Source organism: Rhinatrema bivittatum, chromosome 10, assembly GCF_901001135.1.
Source record: "Rhinatrema bivittatum chromosome 10, aRhiBiv1.1, whole genome shotgun sequence".
In the NCBI taxonomy this organism is placed as follows: Eukaryota; Metazoa; Chordata; class Amphibia; order Gymnophiona; family Rhinatrematidae; genus Rhinatrema; species Rhinatrema bivittatum.
In genome coordinates this window covers 97,856,032-97,872,737 of record NC_042624.1, presented here as the reverse complement: position 1 = coordinate 97,872,737, position 16,706 = coordinate 97,856,032, and the positions used below count along the sequence as shown (strand labels likewise).

Sequence of the window (16,706 nt, the reverse complement as noted above, 5' to 3'; positions counted from 1 at the left end):
CTCTCCATAATTCTAGCAGAAGAAAAACAACAATTCTTGCTGTCTCATACTGACAGACAGTTTCATCTGCTGGGGCTTTAAACCCAAAGTTTTCTCTTTGTGCATCACTCACCAGGAAGATTATATAGATAGTATTTTTTAGGTTAGAGGGCAAAAGTTTGAATTGGGCCTATAGGTCTTCTGTAGAACTGCTGAGCAGCATGAGCAGCTAAGTATCTCTGATGACTTCTTGCCTATAGCATTTTTGTTATGCTGCAAAATGTGATATTTGGGTATCTTGGAGGTTGTTCAACAGTGTTCCAAGGAGATTTATTCCTAATATACACTTCTGAATTTTGCAAAATATAGTCATAATGCAAAACATGTAATCTATGCATGTTTTTGATACCTGGTTTGGCAATGGCATTGCTAGAACTCCATAATTTCCTGAGAATTACATTTGCAGAAAGACGTGGTAGCAATTTAAGGTTTCAGAGCTGTAAAACATTTATGTATGCTTTAATGCACTTAGAAAATGTTCTTTCAAATCAATTTTAGGCTTACCAAATTGCGAATCTTGGAATTAAGAGAAAACCACTTGAAAACTTTACCAAAGTAAGTAATCATATATTGATGGTATTTTTGATAAGTTGTAATAGGAACTGAATATGTTAGCAACCTGCTTCTCATGAAATGCTGTTTACCTCATCCTGATAAAAGGAGACTTTCCTGCCAAATCTGCACCAGAATTGTATTTTATTTATATTATGACCTTGCTCCTGCGTTTAGGCTGGGTTGGAGTGAACAAATACTCTGGACTGATGAGCGATCCTTTATACTAAACTTCAGAGTGCTGCTGAAGCCACACCCATCCAATTTTGGCAAGGGGGTAGGCTTAGCTTTAATTATTCCTCTAATAATGCAGCTAACCTTATGTGGTCTTTTACCCACTTTGAGCAACCCGCTGAATGCTCTTGGCAGACTCTCGCTCGTTCTTACAATAATTCAGAATCTAATACAGCAGCTTCTTAAGAGATGTAATTCATCTTTTATTATAACTGCATGAGAATACAATAAAATATAGCTATTTTATGGTATGCAGCAAACTCCCAAGTGACATCTTCAGGTTTCATTCCTCCGAACCAGATAGACTAGTTAAAAGTCAATGACCATAACTAGGACGTGCAGATAACAATTATTAGCCATCTCTTAGAAGACAAGCAGTGATTCTGTTGATCTACCAAGCTGCTGTCAGCAGATTAATTTCTGTGCAGCCCTTCATTCCCTAGACTCCAGACAGATTCTAGCAGGGCTTACTTGGATCAGAACAGGCTTTCTGCCAGATCAAGCTCAGGAAATCCATCCTCTTAGCCCTCTGCATCTGTCCAATAAATGCTGCCTTCGGCTGGTGATCTTGAGACTCCTAATTCTACCAACACTTGTTATCTGAACACCAGTCTCTAAAATCTGTTCCATGACAGCAGGACAGTAATTTCTCATGACATATGCTCCCAAAAACTAATGAGCAAATATCTTCTGTAGAGATGTGCATGGAAAAAAAAAAAGCTTTTATGCTGATTATTTCATTGCTGTGTTTTTTCTTTGAATTTATTTCTGCATTATAGCAAGCACTAAATTGTTTTAGCTTGAACTAAAACATGAACTGAAACAAAAATGTGTTTTGCTTTCTGTTGATTTGGATTACAAATGACATGAAGTGAAACAAACATCGGTGTTCTCAATGCTGTTTTATACACCCGTGCATCCCTAATGTTGTATCCAAGAAAACTATTCTAGGAGAACAGGACAGTAAGTTTTCATGATAACATCTTCTGTGACGTATAATCCCAATTATTAAGAACAGGACAGTGTTGTGTACAAGTTTGCACTTTCTTCATTTGCATTAATCAACTCAGCTAAAGAACCTCCTCATAATACTGGTCCAGTCTTGTACTTCACAACCTTAAATAATTTACAGGCTAGGTATTCTGTATGAATACCTAGCCTGTGGTTACAAAATATGAAATTTGCACAAAGTGTATAATACAATCATATGTGTCTACAGTATATACAAAAGCAGGTCTTTGTCTATCCTGCTCCCGTAGAAAGCATGTGCTGCCCTACCACTGCAGTGATTGATTGACTGTAAGGACGTAGGGCCGGGCCGATTTCGGAGCGGCCTTGGAGGGAACGGAGGCAGGCTGCGCGCGCAGGCTGCCCAAAATCGGCAGCCTTGCGCGCGCCGATCCAGGATTTTATAAGATACGCACGGCTATGCACGTATCTTATAAAATCCAGCGTACTTTTATTTGCGCCTGCTGCGCGAAGAAAAGTACGCGATCGCGCTCTTTTTTAAAATCTACCCCATATTGACTTTGTCTCATTAAACTATGCTTATCTATATGTTCAGCAATTTTGTGCTTTTTGATAGTTTCTACCATTTTGCCTGACATAGATATCAGACTTATTGGTTTGTAGTTTCCTGGATCCCTTTTTAAAAATTGGCATTACTTTGGCAGCCATCCAGTCTTCAGGTACCATAGATGATATTCCTGAATGCTGTAATGTGAGTGAGGCTTCCTTGGAGGTTGCCAATTCCTTTTTTATTGGAGCTAATTCAGCTTTAAGGTGAACTAAATCTGTTTTCATTGAGGGGAGTTGTGAACAAATGGGGCAAGCCCTAGGTTTCCAGATGGTTTGCTTCAAGATAAAGGCTCCACAGATGTTGCATTGAATAATAGTCATTTTGTTCATTTGATTTGATAAAGAATTAATTTTAATCTGATAAAAAATTAGCAAATAATCTTGTTACCAATTATGTAACCCAGCAAGACTATATCAAAAGAGCAACCTCTGGGGTGGGTGGGCAGAGGGAAGGGAGGGCGTTGAGATCATGTCAAAGAATATTTTGGGCACTTAGGGAAGATAAGGCCATTGTGTAAAGACTAAACAATTCTTTGCTTTGGTGTTTACTGAAGAGGATGTTGGTGAGATACCCGTTCCAGAAACAGTTTTCAAAGGTGATGATTCAGATGAACTGATCCAAATTACAGTGAACCTGAAAGATATATTAGGCTAGATTGACAAACTAAAGAATAGTAAATCACCTGGATCAGATGGTATACATCCCAGGGTTTGGAAAGATCTCAAAAATGAAATTTCAGATCTATTTCAATTAATTTGTAAACTATCATTAAAATCATTCTTTGTACCTGAAGACTGGAAGGTGATCAATGTAACCCCAATATTTAAAAAGAGCTCCATGGGTGATCCAAGAAACTATAGACCAGTGAGCCAGACTTCAGTGCGGGAAAAATCATGGAAACTGTTATAAAGAATAAAATCACAAAACATTTAGATAGACATGGTTTGATGGGACCAGCCAGCATGGATTGACCCAAGGGAAGTCTTGCCTCACAAATGCCTTCTGAAAATTCAAATATACCACATCTACCGGTTCACTTTTGTCCACATGTTTATTCACCCCTTCAAAAAAATGTAAGAGATTTGTGAGGCAAGACTTCCCTTGAGTAAATCCATGCTGACTGTGTCCCATACCAGAGTGCTTCCAACATTGGTCTGTTAGTTAAAACAGTATTGGAACTCCAGGAAGTCCATTCGCAGCAGCTCCAAGGAATAGAATATAGAGTGGATAATATGGAAAAATGTGTACAAGAAGTTCAAAAGGTGAATACAGTTTTAATCCAAGATAAGAACTCTATTCATCAGTAGATAGAACAGTTGGAAAACTTTTCAATGCATTTAAATTTATGGTTTTTAAGCTTTCCTAAGCTTTTTGGGTCTTCCGTTAGAGATAGCTTGAAAAAAATACTTTATCAACATTCTTGGTTTGCCAGCTGATTCTTGCTCCAATTACTAGAGCTTTCTTTCTACTTGTGTGTAGAAAAGAAGAGATTTGTCACTCGATTCTCTCAGAACGACCATTAGATGTGTCTGCAATATTAGAGAGTTCAGTGGAAGAGGTTGTGGAAAGACAGACTCTTTTGGTACCTTTTGTGTTTGAGCAAGACTTGAACATGATTTTGAAAATGTATTTTCGTAAAGCTCAAACTCATTTCTATGGGACTTGTATCTGGATTTATCCAGATGTAGTCAAAACCACTCAAGAGAGAAAAAAAATTATTTCTTGCAATGCGTCAGGAAGTAGTTTATTTAGGTGCTACTTTTCTTCTCAGATATCCATGAAAATGTATTGTTTCATATGCTGGAAATAGATATTATTTTTTCCTTCCTGACCAGCTTTGTTTCTGTTAGTGTTTAGATCAGAAGAAATCTCTTCTGTCAGCACCTATTAGCTCTATTAGTTAAAGTATATACACTCCGATTTATAGCAACTTAATGCTTTTTCTTTTTTTTTTTTAAATTGTTACTTCTAGCTCTCCCTTGCCTGTATAGTCCACCCCTCTTTATTGTGGCCCATGGCTAATTTGGGAGATGATATGTTCCTTGCAACTTGATTACTTTTTGTTATTGTATATTTATTCTCCTGCCTTTTCTTGTCATGTTCCTGGCATTGTAATTAATAAAATACTCAAAAAAAAAAAATACACACGTTCTTCCATTCTCACTTAAACCCACACACACATGCACAGCATTTCTCTTTCTCCAACTCAGTCACCTATGCACACAGTCTTCGTCTTTTACTCACACAAACACACACAGTGTCTATCTCTTTCTCACTCACTCACTCACTCACACACATACACACACCCACACACACTGCCATTCATATAGTATGCCATGAAATATTTAAACTTTGAAATCCTGTAATTTGTGATGGGCATTTCATCTAGTTCTAAAAATGAAAACCAGCTGAGCAGTTCAGTACTCAGACATATCCATATATTTTCCCAAAGTTAGTGCTGTCAAAACTACTGACAGCAGCAGGAAGTTATTATCACTGCTGGCAGCAAGAAGCTTCTGTCCAGCACCAAGGATTGCAAAATAAATCTCACTGATAATAAAAAGCCTTAGTTATTAATAGATCCAAGCACAGAGAGGTCCATATTCAGACATTAATGCCTATTGATGCCAAAGATAAAATTAGCAGGAGCTGTACATCTGATCACCAGAAGGTGAAGGATGCCTCCTTTTCTGAAGTTAATTCTATGGTACCATTGCTGTGATCTGGAGTCTACTCTTGCAGGCCCCTTTTTCCATCAAATTTCAAATTGCAACTGCACTATCAAATATAGCCGTCTATTTTAAAGTTAGCCATATAATTTTATCCGCCTAGCTTTATGATAACTCTTTCGCATGACCAGACTTAGCCAGATAAGCTGTTCAGCTAATTCTGAATATCTGAGTTAGCTGGATAACATTTCTGGTTAATGTAACTCCTCCCGAAACACCTCCAGAATGTCCCTAAGTTATCCAGCTAAATTTTAGATATCCAGCTATAATTTAGTCGCATAAGTGCCCAAATATTCATTTAACTGGATATCTTCTGAGTTATCCAGCTAAATGCATCTGAATATGGACCTCATTTAGTACACATTATCTATATGTACACTGGGAGGAGGTAATTTTCAAAAACATTTATACACATAAAATGCAGCTTTATGCATGTAGACTTTTTAGAAATCACCTTGGGGATTGTTACGTTTACATACACATGCAAGCCTTTTCAAACACCAACCAACAAGAACCCTGCCTTTTATGGTGTGGGAAACTGATAAGCATGGGGTAACCTACAAGGCACAGTAGATACGACCATAAGTTTGCTGGACAGACTGGATGGACCTTTTGGACCGTTTCTGCCCACATTTCTATGTTTCTATGTTACTTTTATGCATACTTGAAAGAGATATTCCGGGGGTGGAGTTGGGGCAGGGGAAACATTTACAGGTATACTTTTGATTTTGAAAAGTATGTGCATAAATGAACTCATACACATTTACTCCTGTTCCAAAGCAGGCATAAATATGTGCTTGTATGCTACTCAGGGTTCTGCATACACCCACTAATTTTCAAAATGGAGATGCGAATGGAAGCCCACTTTGAAAATTAGGGCTGAAGTCCATGTGTACTTTCTGCATGTGGACGTCATCCTTACCCAGGTTCCCCTACCGCGTAACTTTACTTCTGCTATGGATGGCGTGTAAGTAATAAAATAACAAAAACTAGGTTAGTCAGCAGAGTTTTAAGGGTTGGGGCTAATAGTGTAAAAGGAAGGCAAGTTGCTAAGGGGTTTAAGAAGTCCTCTCCTTTACTGGGTGAACTGGGAATGAACTGGGGAAACAGGTACTTGCGTCAGCGCACGTATCTACTAAAATCCCCCGCACTTCTGTAAGCGAGGTGGCATTTGTGCGCACATGTGTGCATCAATATAAAGTCATACGCACATGTACGTGTGTATAGCACATATACACGTGCGTATGTTATAAAATCACTGCATCCATGTGAGCAAGCTGACGAAGGTGTGCACATGTGCATACGTGCGCAGGTCTTAAAATTCACTTCTGTGGTTTGAGATATTCATTTGGATTTTAATTAAAATAAAAAATATATAAAATATGAAAAGGTGTGTAATATAAAACAGGACCTATGATTATATCAAGAGCAATATACAAAAGTGAATCATTCGCTAGAAGCCTGAAAGGCATAATATTATGCCCATAAATTTGAAGATTCTTATATTTTGAATTCCATATCAAAATGTATAATATTAAAGGTTACATTTATTTAGGCTGTTAATTATTGAGAGGAGGTGTTTGTTAGTGTTCGGTTCTAGCCTCTTATTCGGGTTAAGTTCTACTGATTTATTCATGGCTACTTTTCTTTTGCAGCTCAATTTTCTCAAGCATTCTTTGTGAACGCAGCCAGAATAAACTGACTCAATGTGCCTTGCTTGCTTTGGAGATGAAGCAGTTATTGCAATCCTATTAGTGATGATCAGCCAGAAACACATATTTTGATAGACCTTGATCTGCTATCTTCCTAAACAGTATTTCTTTTCTACTTTACGTTCTTGTTTTTTTGTTAGTTTTGTAGCAAGAGAATATAGGTAAGAATTCACTGTGTATCTCAGAACATACAGATTCTCTTCACATATCCATCCTTTAACTTTCAGTCCATGGCTAGTCTTTGTAATCATCTTCCATGCTATAAAGCATATTTTGCCTGCTCTGACATTAACATAATAGATTGGTATCTATAATATTATAATGGTAAACATACCTTTTGCTAATGTAGTTTTCAAGGTTTGCACTGCACAGAATGCATCCATGGCAACTGGCTACGGAAGGATAACATGTAATTTGCAGAAAGTCAAGGGTAAAATAGCATAAACCATAATTTTTCAAAAAGTATATTTTTTCTAAACGTCTCAATCATAGAGAGCATAATGTGACTAATTACATATTTGTTTCACTGTTTATGAAAGACAATAATTAAATGTCCTCCTAACCACCTAAGTATCTAATAGGAAAATGTTATTAGCTATGGGGTAGATTTTTAAAGAATCGGCGCGCACACATGGACGCGCGACGATTTTATAACGTGCACGTGCCGGCGTGAGCATGTTATAAAATCGTTGGCTCGTGCACCCCAGATTTTGTAATCGTTGGGTGGCGCGTGCAAGGGGGAAAGATTTAGGCAATTCCCACATGGTGACACATCCCGGCCTTCCCCAGTTCTCTTCCAGTCCGCTCCTTAATTGGAGCGGACTGGGAGGGAACTTCCCTACCCCCCCTATCTAATCTTCCTTCCCCTTCCCCTCTCCTCCCCACCCCCTCCTACCTTATTATTTTTTTTTCAAGTTGCTGCTCCTCTGGAGCAGTAGTAACTTGCGCACCCTGGCAGGCTGCCGGCGCGCGCTTCCCCAGCACAGCGGCACATGGCTGCTGTACCAGCTGCCTCCAGCCCCACCGCTCCCCGCCCTCTGGATTGCCCCTTTATCTGGGCCCGGTACTTCGGCACATAACGGGGGTTTACGTGCATGGCCAGGTCCCTTTGAAGACGCGCGCAGCGCGCACAAGGCCCAGCCATGCGCATAACCACCGATTTTTACACTCGCAGGGGAATAAAAATTCAGCCGTAAGTGTATACTTCCAATTACAACTAGCTTTTATTGACTGGGAGAGTTTTACTTGTTTTGTCAATGACAGTTTATTTGATAGATGTGGTTACAGCAGTTAGTATAACTGGGTTTAAAAAAGGTTTGGATAAGTTCTTTGAGGAAAAATCCATAAATTGCAATTAATTAATAAGCAATAGTAGCTTGAGGTTTATTTAATGCTTAGGTACTTGCCAGGTATTTGTGACTTGGACTGGTCACTACTGGAAACAGAATACTGGGCTTAATGGACCCTTGGTCTGACCCAGTATGGCATATCTTATGTTCTTATGTAAGCTAGCACCGACCCTGTCTGAACTATTTCTTCAGTAGTTTTATGTTGGAACACCGTTACAGTGTCCAGATGTTTATCGACACTCAAAAGAAGAGAAAACTATTAATGCCCAGGGCCTAGGAGAACATAGCATAAGAACATAAGATTTGCCATACTGGGTCAGACAAAAAGTCCATCAAGACCAGTATCCTGTTTCCAACAGTGGCCAATCTAGATCACAAGTACCTGGCAGGATTCCAAAAGGTTGATAGATTCCATGCTGCTTATCCCAGGAATAAGCAGTGGATTTTCCCAAGTCCACCTTAATAATGGTTTATGGATTTTTCTTCCAGGAACTTGTGTACAAATTTTTTAATCCAACTACACTAACAGTTTTTACCACATCCTCCAGTAACGAATTCCAGAGTTTAATTATGCATTGAGTAAAAAATATTTTCTCTTGTCTTAAAAGTATTACCTAGTAACTGCATTACATGTACCCTAGTCTTTGTAGTTTTTGAAAGAGTAAACAACTGATTCACTTTTACCCATTCCACTCTACTCATTATTTTATAGACCTCTATCATATCTCTCCCCTCAACCATCTCTTCTCCAACCTCTTCCATCACTTTTATCATTTTGGTTGCCCTTCTCTGTACCTTTTCTAATTCTGCTATAGATTTCTGAGATGTGTTGACCAGAATTGCACATTATACTCAAGTTGCAGTTGCACCCTCTGTTTTATTCTCCCTTCCTTTCCTAATAATTCCTAGCATTCTGTTTGCTTTCTTGGCCACTGTCACAAAATAAGCAAAGGATTTCAACAACTTATTGACTCTGTTGTGAATGATTCGTCAGGTTAAATCTACTGTTAAATCAGTAAGGTCACAAACTAAGGTTACTCCATAATATACAAAACATCTTGGAACCAGCAGACCTTCACACTATTGTGCAGGCCATGACTTTTCCAGTACTGGACTATTGTAGCTCCCTTAATCTAGGGCTCCCTCCTTGTACTATCAATTCTCTCCAGTTGTTCCAGAATGCTACGGCCTAGCTAATATCAGGCCGTGGCATTAGAGATCAGATATCTCCTATTCTTGCAGAGCTGCAATGACTGCCTATACAATTAAGTATTAAGTGCAAGGTTGCCTTGCTAGTCCATAAATTGTTATCCATTGATTCGATCCCTTGGATCAATGCTGTGCTTTTGGTTTATAACACGACAAGATTGCTGCAGTCCTCACAATTAGGACTATTTGATGTACAGTCAAGTCGACAGGCTCGTCTTGTCAATATTAGAGAACTTGCATTTTCAGTGGCAGCTCCAGTGCTCTGGAACTCCCTTTCACCTGCGCTACGTTTGACTGAATGTCTAAAGTCATTTAAGAGTATGATAAAAACATTCTTGTTTCAGCAAGCTTTTTTTTAAAAATGGATTCAGTAACTTAAATATCAATTTTGCTGCTGTTTGAATTGATCTTAATGATAGTTTATTTGCTTGTATGTATTTACACTTGCTTTCATTTCATTATATGTCTATATCTTTTGTGAATGTTTGGTTTGTGTGCCACATAGGGCTTTATGCGTGAGCGTGATATAAATAAATAGATTTCCCTCAATGACACCTAGATCCTATTCTTGGGAGGTGACTCCCAATGTGGAACCTTGCATTGTGTAGCTATAATTTGGGTTGCTCTTCCCTACGTGCATCACTTTGCACTTGTCCACATTAAATATCATCTGCCATTTGGATGCCCAGTCTTCCAGTCTCGTAAGTTCTCCTGCAATTTCTCATAATCCCCTTGTGATTTAATAACTTCGAATAAGCAAATTTGATCACCTCACTTGTTCCCATCTCTAGATCATTTATAAATAAGTTAGAAAGCAGTGGTCCCAGTACAAATTTCTGGGGCAATCCTCTATTCACCTTTCTCCATTGAGATAATTGATCATTTAGCCCTACTCTCTGTTTTCTAGCTTTTAACCAGTTCTCAGTCCACAATAGAAGAATACCCCCTATCCCATTACATTTTAATTTACTCATGAGTCTCTCATAAGGTACTTTGTCAAACACTTTCTGAAAATCCAGATACTCTGTATCAGCTGGCTCACCTTTATCCACATGTTTTTCCACACGTTCAAAAGAATGTAGCAGTAGAGGTGAGGCAAAACTTTTCTTGGCTAAATCCATGTTAGCGTTGGCTCACTAAACTGTGACCTACCTATATGTTCAGTAATTGTGTTCTTTATAATAGTTTCAAACATTTTCCCAGCACTGATGCCAGGCTCACCAGTCTGTCATTTCCTGGATCACCCATGGAACCCTTTTTTTAAAAAAAATTGGGTTATGTTGGCCACCCTCCAGTCTTCAGGTACTATAACTGATTTTAATGATAGTTTACAGATTACTAATAGCAGGTTTGCAATTTCATTTTTCAGTTCTTTCAGCACTCTAGGATGTATACCATCTGGGGCAGGTGATTTGCTATTCTTTAGTTTGTCACTTTGTCCTATTGCATCTTCTAGGTTCACTGAGATTTGTTCCAGTTCCTCTGAATCATAAAACTTCTGCCTTCCATCCCCCTCAGTAAAGACTGAAGCAAAAATTAATTTAATCTCGCTGCTATGGCTTTGTCCTCTGTTAGTGCCCCTTTTATCCCTCGATCATTTAATGCTCCAACTGATTCCCTTGCAAGATTTTTGCTTCACATGTACTTGGAAAAGTTTTTATTCTGAGCTTTTTTGCTTCCACAGCAAGCTTCTTTTCAAATTTTTCCTTTACCTTCCTTAGCAATGCTTTGTATCTGACTTGCCAGTGCTTATGCTGTTTCCTGTTTTCTTAATTTGAATCCCATTTCCATTTTTTGAAAGATGTTCTTTTGGATAGAATAGCTTCTCTCATCTAACCTGTTAACCGTGCTGGCATTTCGTCTTCCACCTTTTTAATGCATGGAATACATCTGATTTGGGCTTTTTTAAGTTGGTATTTTTAAACCATGTCTGTGCCTGATGTAACCTCTTAATCTTTGCAGTTGCTCCTTTCAGTTCTTGTCTAATCATTTTTCTCATACTCTTTTTTTTTTCTAAAGTTAAACGTTATTTCTGAGGATTTCCTTTATTTCTTGTAAAGAAATAAATAAATGAAGTTCTGGAAGGGTATAAAAAATGGCTATTTCAAGAGGCTTATGTTGAGTAGTTTTTAAGAGGTCTGAGCAGCAGTTTGTAGAAATGTATGTGTAGATGGTTTTATATAGGTTTAAGTGTTATGTTATTTTTATTATGTAAAGAATGTATTTTTACATTGTTTTTATCTTGTTGTACTCCGCATTGGACTTAGTCTCCGAGAAATAGCTGAATAAAAATCTTATAAATAAATAAATAAATAGTGTCCTCCTTCCAGTTATCAAGCCAAATTTGATCATGCTATGGCCACTATTGCCAAGTGGCCACAACACACCAAATCATGCTTTCCACTAAAGATTAGGTTTAAAATAGCTCCCCCTCTTGTTTATGAAGCAGTTATTTATTTCATCTATAAACTTTACCTCCTTAGCATGTCCCGATGTAAAATCACCAATTACTGTGCTACTAATTTTGCTAGCTTCCCTAATTTCTGTTAACATTTGATCGTCTATCTGTTCATTCTGGCTAGATGGACAGTAGTACACCCCCCACTGCTGATCTGTTCCCCTTCTAACATGGAATTTCTATCCATAAACATTCTACAGTGCATTTTGTTTCCAGCAGAACTTTTATCCTGTTTTACGTTACGCCCTCTTTAACATACAGCGCCATTTCTCCACCCGTTTGATCCATTCCATCCTAGTGATATAATTTGTACCCTGGTATCACAGTGTCCCATTGGTTATCCTCCTTCCACCAGGTCTGTGGGATGCCAGTTATATCTACCTCTGCATGCACTGCTATACTGCACATTCTAACACTCCCATCTTATTTTTTTAGACTTCTAGTATTTTTGTGCACAAACATTTCAAGGTCTATTTTTTGTTGTTTTAACAACCTGCTTATCAATTGACAGGGGTAATTTTGAATATTCCTGCTCTGTCTGTTCTTTGCTTAAAGGAAACTTAGGCTACTTTAGCATTTAGTGCAGCCTTTCTGTTGGGATACCCTAACTTCCCTGTTTTGTTAGTATTTTTCAAAGATACATCGTTCCAAATCGCTTCTAAGTGATTGTCGGGTTTTTTCCCATCATCTAGTTTAAAAGCTGCTTTATTTCCTTTTTAAAAAGATTAGCACCAGCAACATGTTTGGACTCTGGTTAAGGTGGAGCCCATCCCGTTGTAATACATCCCCCCTTCCCCAGAATGTTCCCCAGTTCCTAACAAATCTGAAACCCTCTTCCTGGCACCATCGTCTCATCCATGCATTGAGACTCTGGAGCTCTGCCTGCCTCTGGGGTCCTGCACGTGGAACGGGGAGCATTTCTGAGAATGCAACCCTGGAGGTTCTGGATTTCGGTTTCCTACCTAAGAACCTAAAGCCTAGATTTTAAGAGCCCTGCACGTGTAACTTTTTGGGGGTCACATGCATGGCCGGGCCCTGCACACACTGCGTGCATTTTCTAAATGGTCCGGCCACGTGTGTAACCACCAATACGCACCAAAGTGCCAGGCCTAAAGAAAGGGGTGGGCTGGGGAGTGTGGTCTGGGTGGGGATGGGCAGGCCAGGGGGTGGGGTGGAACAGTGCCATTAGATGCTGTCCTAGGGAAGTACGCACCGGCAGAAGATACTTCTGCTCCAGAGGAGCAGTAAGTATGGAAACAAAAACAATAGGGGATAGTTAGGCTTAGGTTAGGGGTCAGGGAGGAGAGGGGAAAAGATAGGAAGGGAAGGGTTAGGGTTAGTGAACTGATCAAGGCTCGATTATGTCACCAAGCGTATGTAATTTGGTTTGTGTTTTCAAATTGTTGTACGTATGCCGCTGGAGTGTTGCAGAGCGCACACACCCTGGTTATTGTTTGTCATTTTGTCAAAAATTCAATAAACAGTATTAAACATGAAATCCCCACGGATATCGCATTTTATAACATGAGCGCAGCAACATGCGCATATTATAAAATTGGCACGTCCATGTGCACACACGCCAGGAACCACGCACGCTCCTTTTCAAATCTACCCCTAAATGTAGCCTCCAAAACCTCTCTCCTGCACCTTCCCATGTCATTGGTACCCACATATACCACAACAGTCAGCGCCTTCCCAGTACTAAAATCTTATCTAAGTGACGCGAGAGGTCTGCTACCTTCATACCAGGTAGGCAGGTTACTGAGTGATCTTCATGCCTACAAGCTACCCAGCTATCTCCATTTCTAATGACAGAATCACCCACCATAATGGCTTCTGGGTACATGGCCCTGGAGACACATCCTCAGTGCAAGACAATAAAGCAACACATGGAGGGCAGCTCCTAGCTACAGGATCACTTTCTGCCCCACCAAGGTGAAGGCCTTCTACCAGGTGACCTTGCTTCACCAAAGCAGCCCAAAGACTGCTCCACCGGAGTTGGGACTGCTCTAATCTGTGCCTTAAGGTTTCCTCTATCTACCTCACTGTCTGGCTCAGCTCCTCCAGGTCTGCCTTTCTGGCCTACAGTGATCAGACTCAATCTCTGAGAGCCAGGAGCTCTTTGCACTGGGTGCACACATACAACACCTCAGCAACAGATAGATAATCATGCACGTGGCACTTGGTGCAAAAAGACCAGATAGCTCCCAACTCACTGTTGGACTTCTGTCTTCATCTTTATTTTATTAAGTTGCTAAAGTTTTAAATCTGATTATGGAGTAGGTATGTCTTTCAATTTAAGGGGTTTTAAATTATTTGGTGACTTAAAATCTATAAGGTGAATTTTCAAACACAGGGTACAAACTATCTGATTTGCATTGCAAAAAATGAGGCAAATCTGATTTTGTAGATACAGCATTGCACTGGCATAGCATTAATTTCTTTACAGATTGTTTTGTTCTCTGTACCTTCTGTTGGTAGGACAAAATGCATTCTTCCTGCCTTCAGATGGAAGAATTGTTGCAGCTAGAGCTGCCAACTGGCTCCAATTATTTTTTTTTTTTTAGCAGAAATTGATCCTAATGTGTAAATATATATTGATTTTTTTTTTTATATATATGAATTCATTATTACCAAGCAGATGTTTTAATCAAGGAACTCTTTATATGTAAATAGAGTGTAGAATATAATTTATAAAATGAAGGAACATTTAGATCCTAAAATAAATATCTTTTGCATTTTTCTGTTTGGGTAGTACTAGTTACCCAAATGGGCCAAGGTTCATGTCTCAAGAATGATTGCAAATATATACCAGGGAGTGAAGGAATGAAGGTCATATTTCAGAAGTTGTATCTTTATAATGTTTTCATTTTGTGTTATCCAATAAGGGTTTTACTATGTAGTCACAAAATGAAAGAAATCCATTACAGAATGGGCTCGAAAAGAATTATAGAGGAATAGCACTCATTAGAGTTCTGTAGGTTTGAACATTCTGCAGGAAGAATGTCTATGATACTAGTAAGAAACTCACTGTTGTAGTGCAAATGCAATCTTCAGGCATTCCCATTGCCTTAGAAAGATGTCTCAGGTGTCACCTAAAAGAGTAAATGCTAAAGGTTTACTGAGAAATAGTACTGTGATAGTATAGATTAATAAAAGAAAAAGAAAAGGACTTTGCAGCAGCTTTTACATCCACAAATTTTTCGTGGGATACCAATTGTGTAACCGAGTTTTCTCAACTTAAGTGTAGTATGAGAGAAAATAGAGAGGTAAATTTTCAGTAGTGTACCTAGCTGCAAAGTTACACACTTACATATAGGGGTAGATTTTCAGAGCCCTGCTCGCCTAAATCCGCCCAAAACCGGGCGGATTTAGGCGAGCAGGGCCCTGCGCGCCGGGAAGCCTATTTTACATAGGCCTCCCGGCGCGCGCAGAGCCCCGGGACTCGCGTAAGTCCCGGGGTTCTCGGAGGGGGGCGTTGTCGGGGGCGTGTCGGGGGGCGGGCCCGGTCGTCGCGGCGTTCCGGGGGGGTGTCGGCAGCGTTGGGGGGCGGGGACGGGGCGTGGCTACGGCCCGGGGGCGTGGCCGCGCCCTCCGTACCCGCCCCCAGGTCGCGGCCCGGCGCGCAGCAGGCCCGCTGGCGCGCGGGGGATTTACGTCTCCCTCCGGGAGGCGTAAATCCCCCGACAAAGGTAAGGGGGGGGTGTAGACAGGGCCGGGCGGGTGGGTTAGGTAGGGGAAGGGAGGGGAAGGTGAGGGGAGGGCAAAGGAAAGTTCCCTCCAAGGCCGCTCCGATTTCGGAGCGGCCTTGGAGGGAACGGGGGGAGGCAGCGCGGCTCGGCGCGCGCAGGCTATACAAAATCGATAGCCTTGCGCGCGCCGATCCAGGATTTTAGTGGATACGCGCGGCTCCGCGCGTATCTACTAAAATCCAGCGTACTTTTGTTTGCGCCTGGAGCGCAAACAAAAGTAGGCTGTTCGCGCTTGTCTGAAAATCTACCCCATAGTATTTATTTTATTTATTTATTTAAAGTCGCTTATATACCGATGTTCGTTTGCACATCGCATCGGTTCACAGTAAACAATAACTCATGGGCAGAGCCCTTACATAAAACTGAGAATAAATATGTAACTATAGGGAGAAGCCCTTACAAGAAACAAGTGAGTTACAAAAAACCAAGGGAGGGGTCGGGGTAGATATATAAATATATATCTATATATATATATAAACCAAGGGAGGGGTCGGGGTAGATATATAAAATATAGTAGGCGCAAAACAATTTGGAGGTCCATATTAAATAACCCAGGGAGCAGGAAAGTTACCCAGGTAACTTTACCCAGATATTCAATGGAGTATGCCTGGGTAAGTGTTTTGCTTAACATACCCAGCTAAAGTTACCCAAGTAACTTCAAGTCAATGATTTTTGTGACCAAACTTTCATGACTAAATTTATCCAGCTGAATATTGGTGCTAGCCAGATACATTTTAACCAGGCCTCTGGCATGCCCCCTATCCTGCCTCTTTGTTATCCAGTTAAATTTTAGTCTCATACTGTCTTACTCAGTAAGAGGAATGGGAAACTCAAATCTCGGGATTTGTCAGAATAACTCCAAAAGTTACCTGGACAAACCCTTTTGAATATCAATCTCCTGATTTTCAAATGCAGGGCACCTGCATAAATAGTGTGCCAGGGTCAAGTTATTATATGGCTAAATGTACCCACATAACGTTGACCGTATGAAAACGTAAGTTGCTCACATAGTTTCATAACGTGGCCATGAAATGCACCCCTCCACCCCAGAATGCCTCTGTTTCATTCAACCAAATGTATGCAGCTTATGAAC

The 16,706-nt window shown here is 40.0% G+C and overlaps 1 protein-coding gene across 1 annotated transcript in view; it reads left to right on the top strand.

The window, feature by feature from the left end:
- LRRC7 (leucine rich repeat containing 7) overlaps nt 1-16,706 on the top strand; it is a 229,608-nt gene that overhangs the window by 25,460 nt on the left and 187,442 nt on the right. Inside the window, exon 5 of the mRNA XM_029618872.1 lies at nt 538-594. Coding sequence (XP_029474732.1) covers nt 538-594 — 57 coding nt within the window. The remainder of the gene's footprint in view (nt 1-537; nt 595-16,706) is intronic.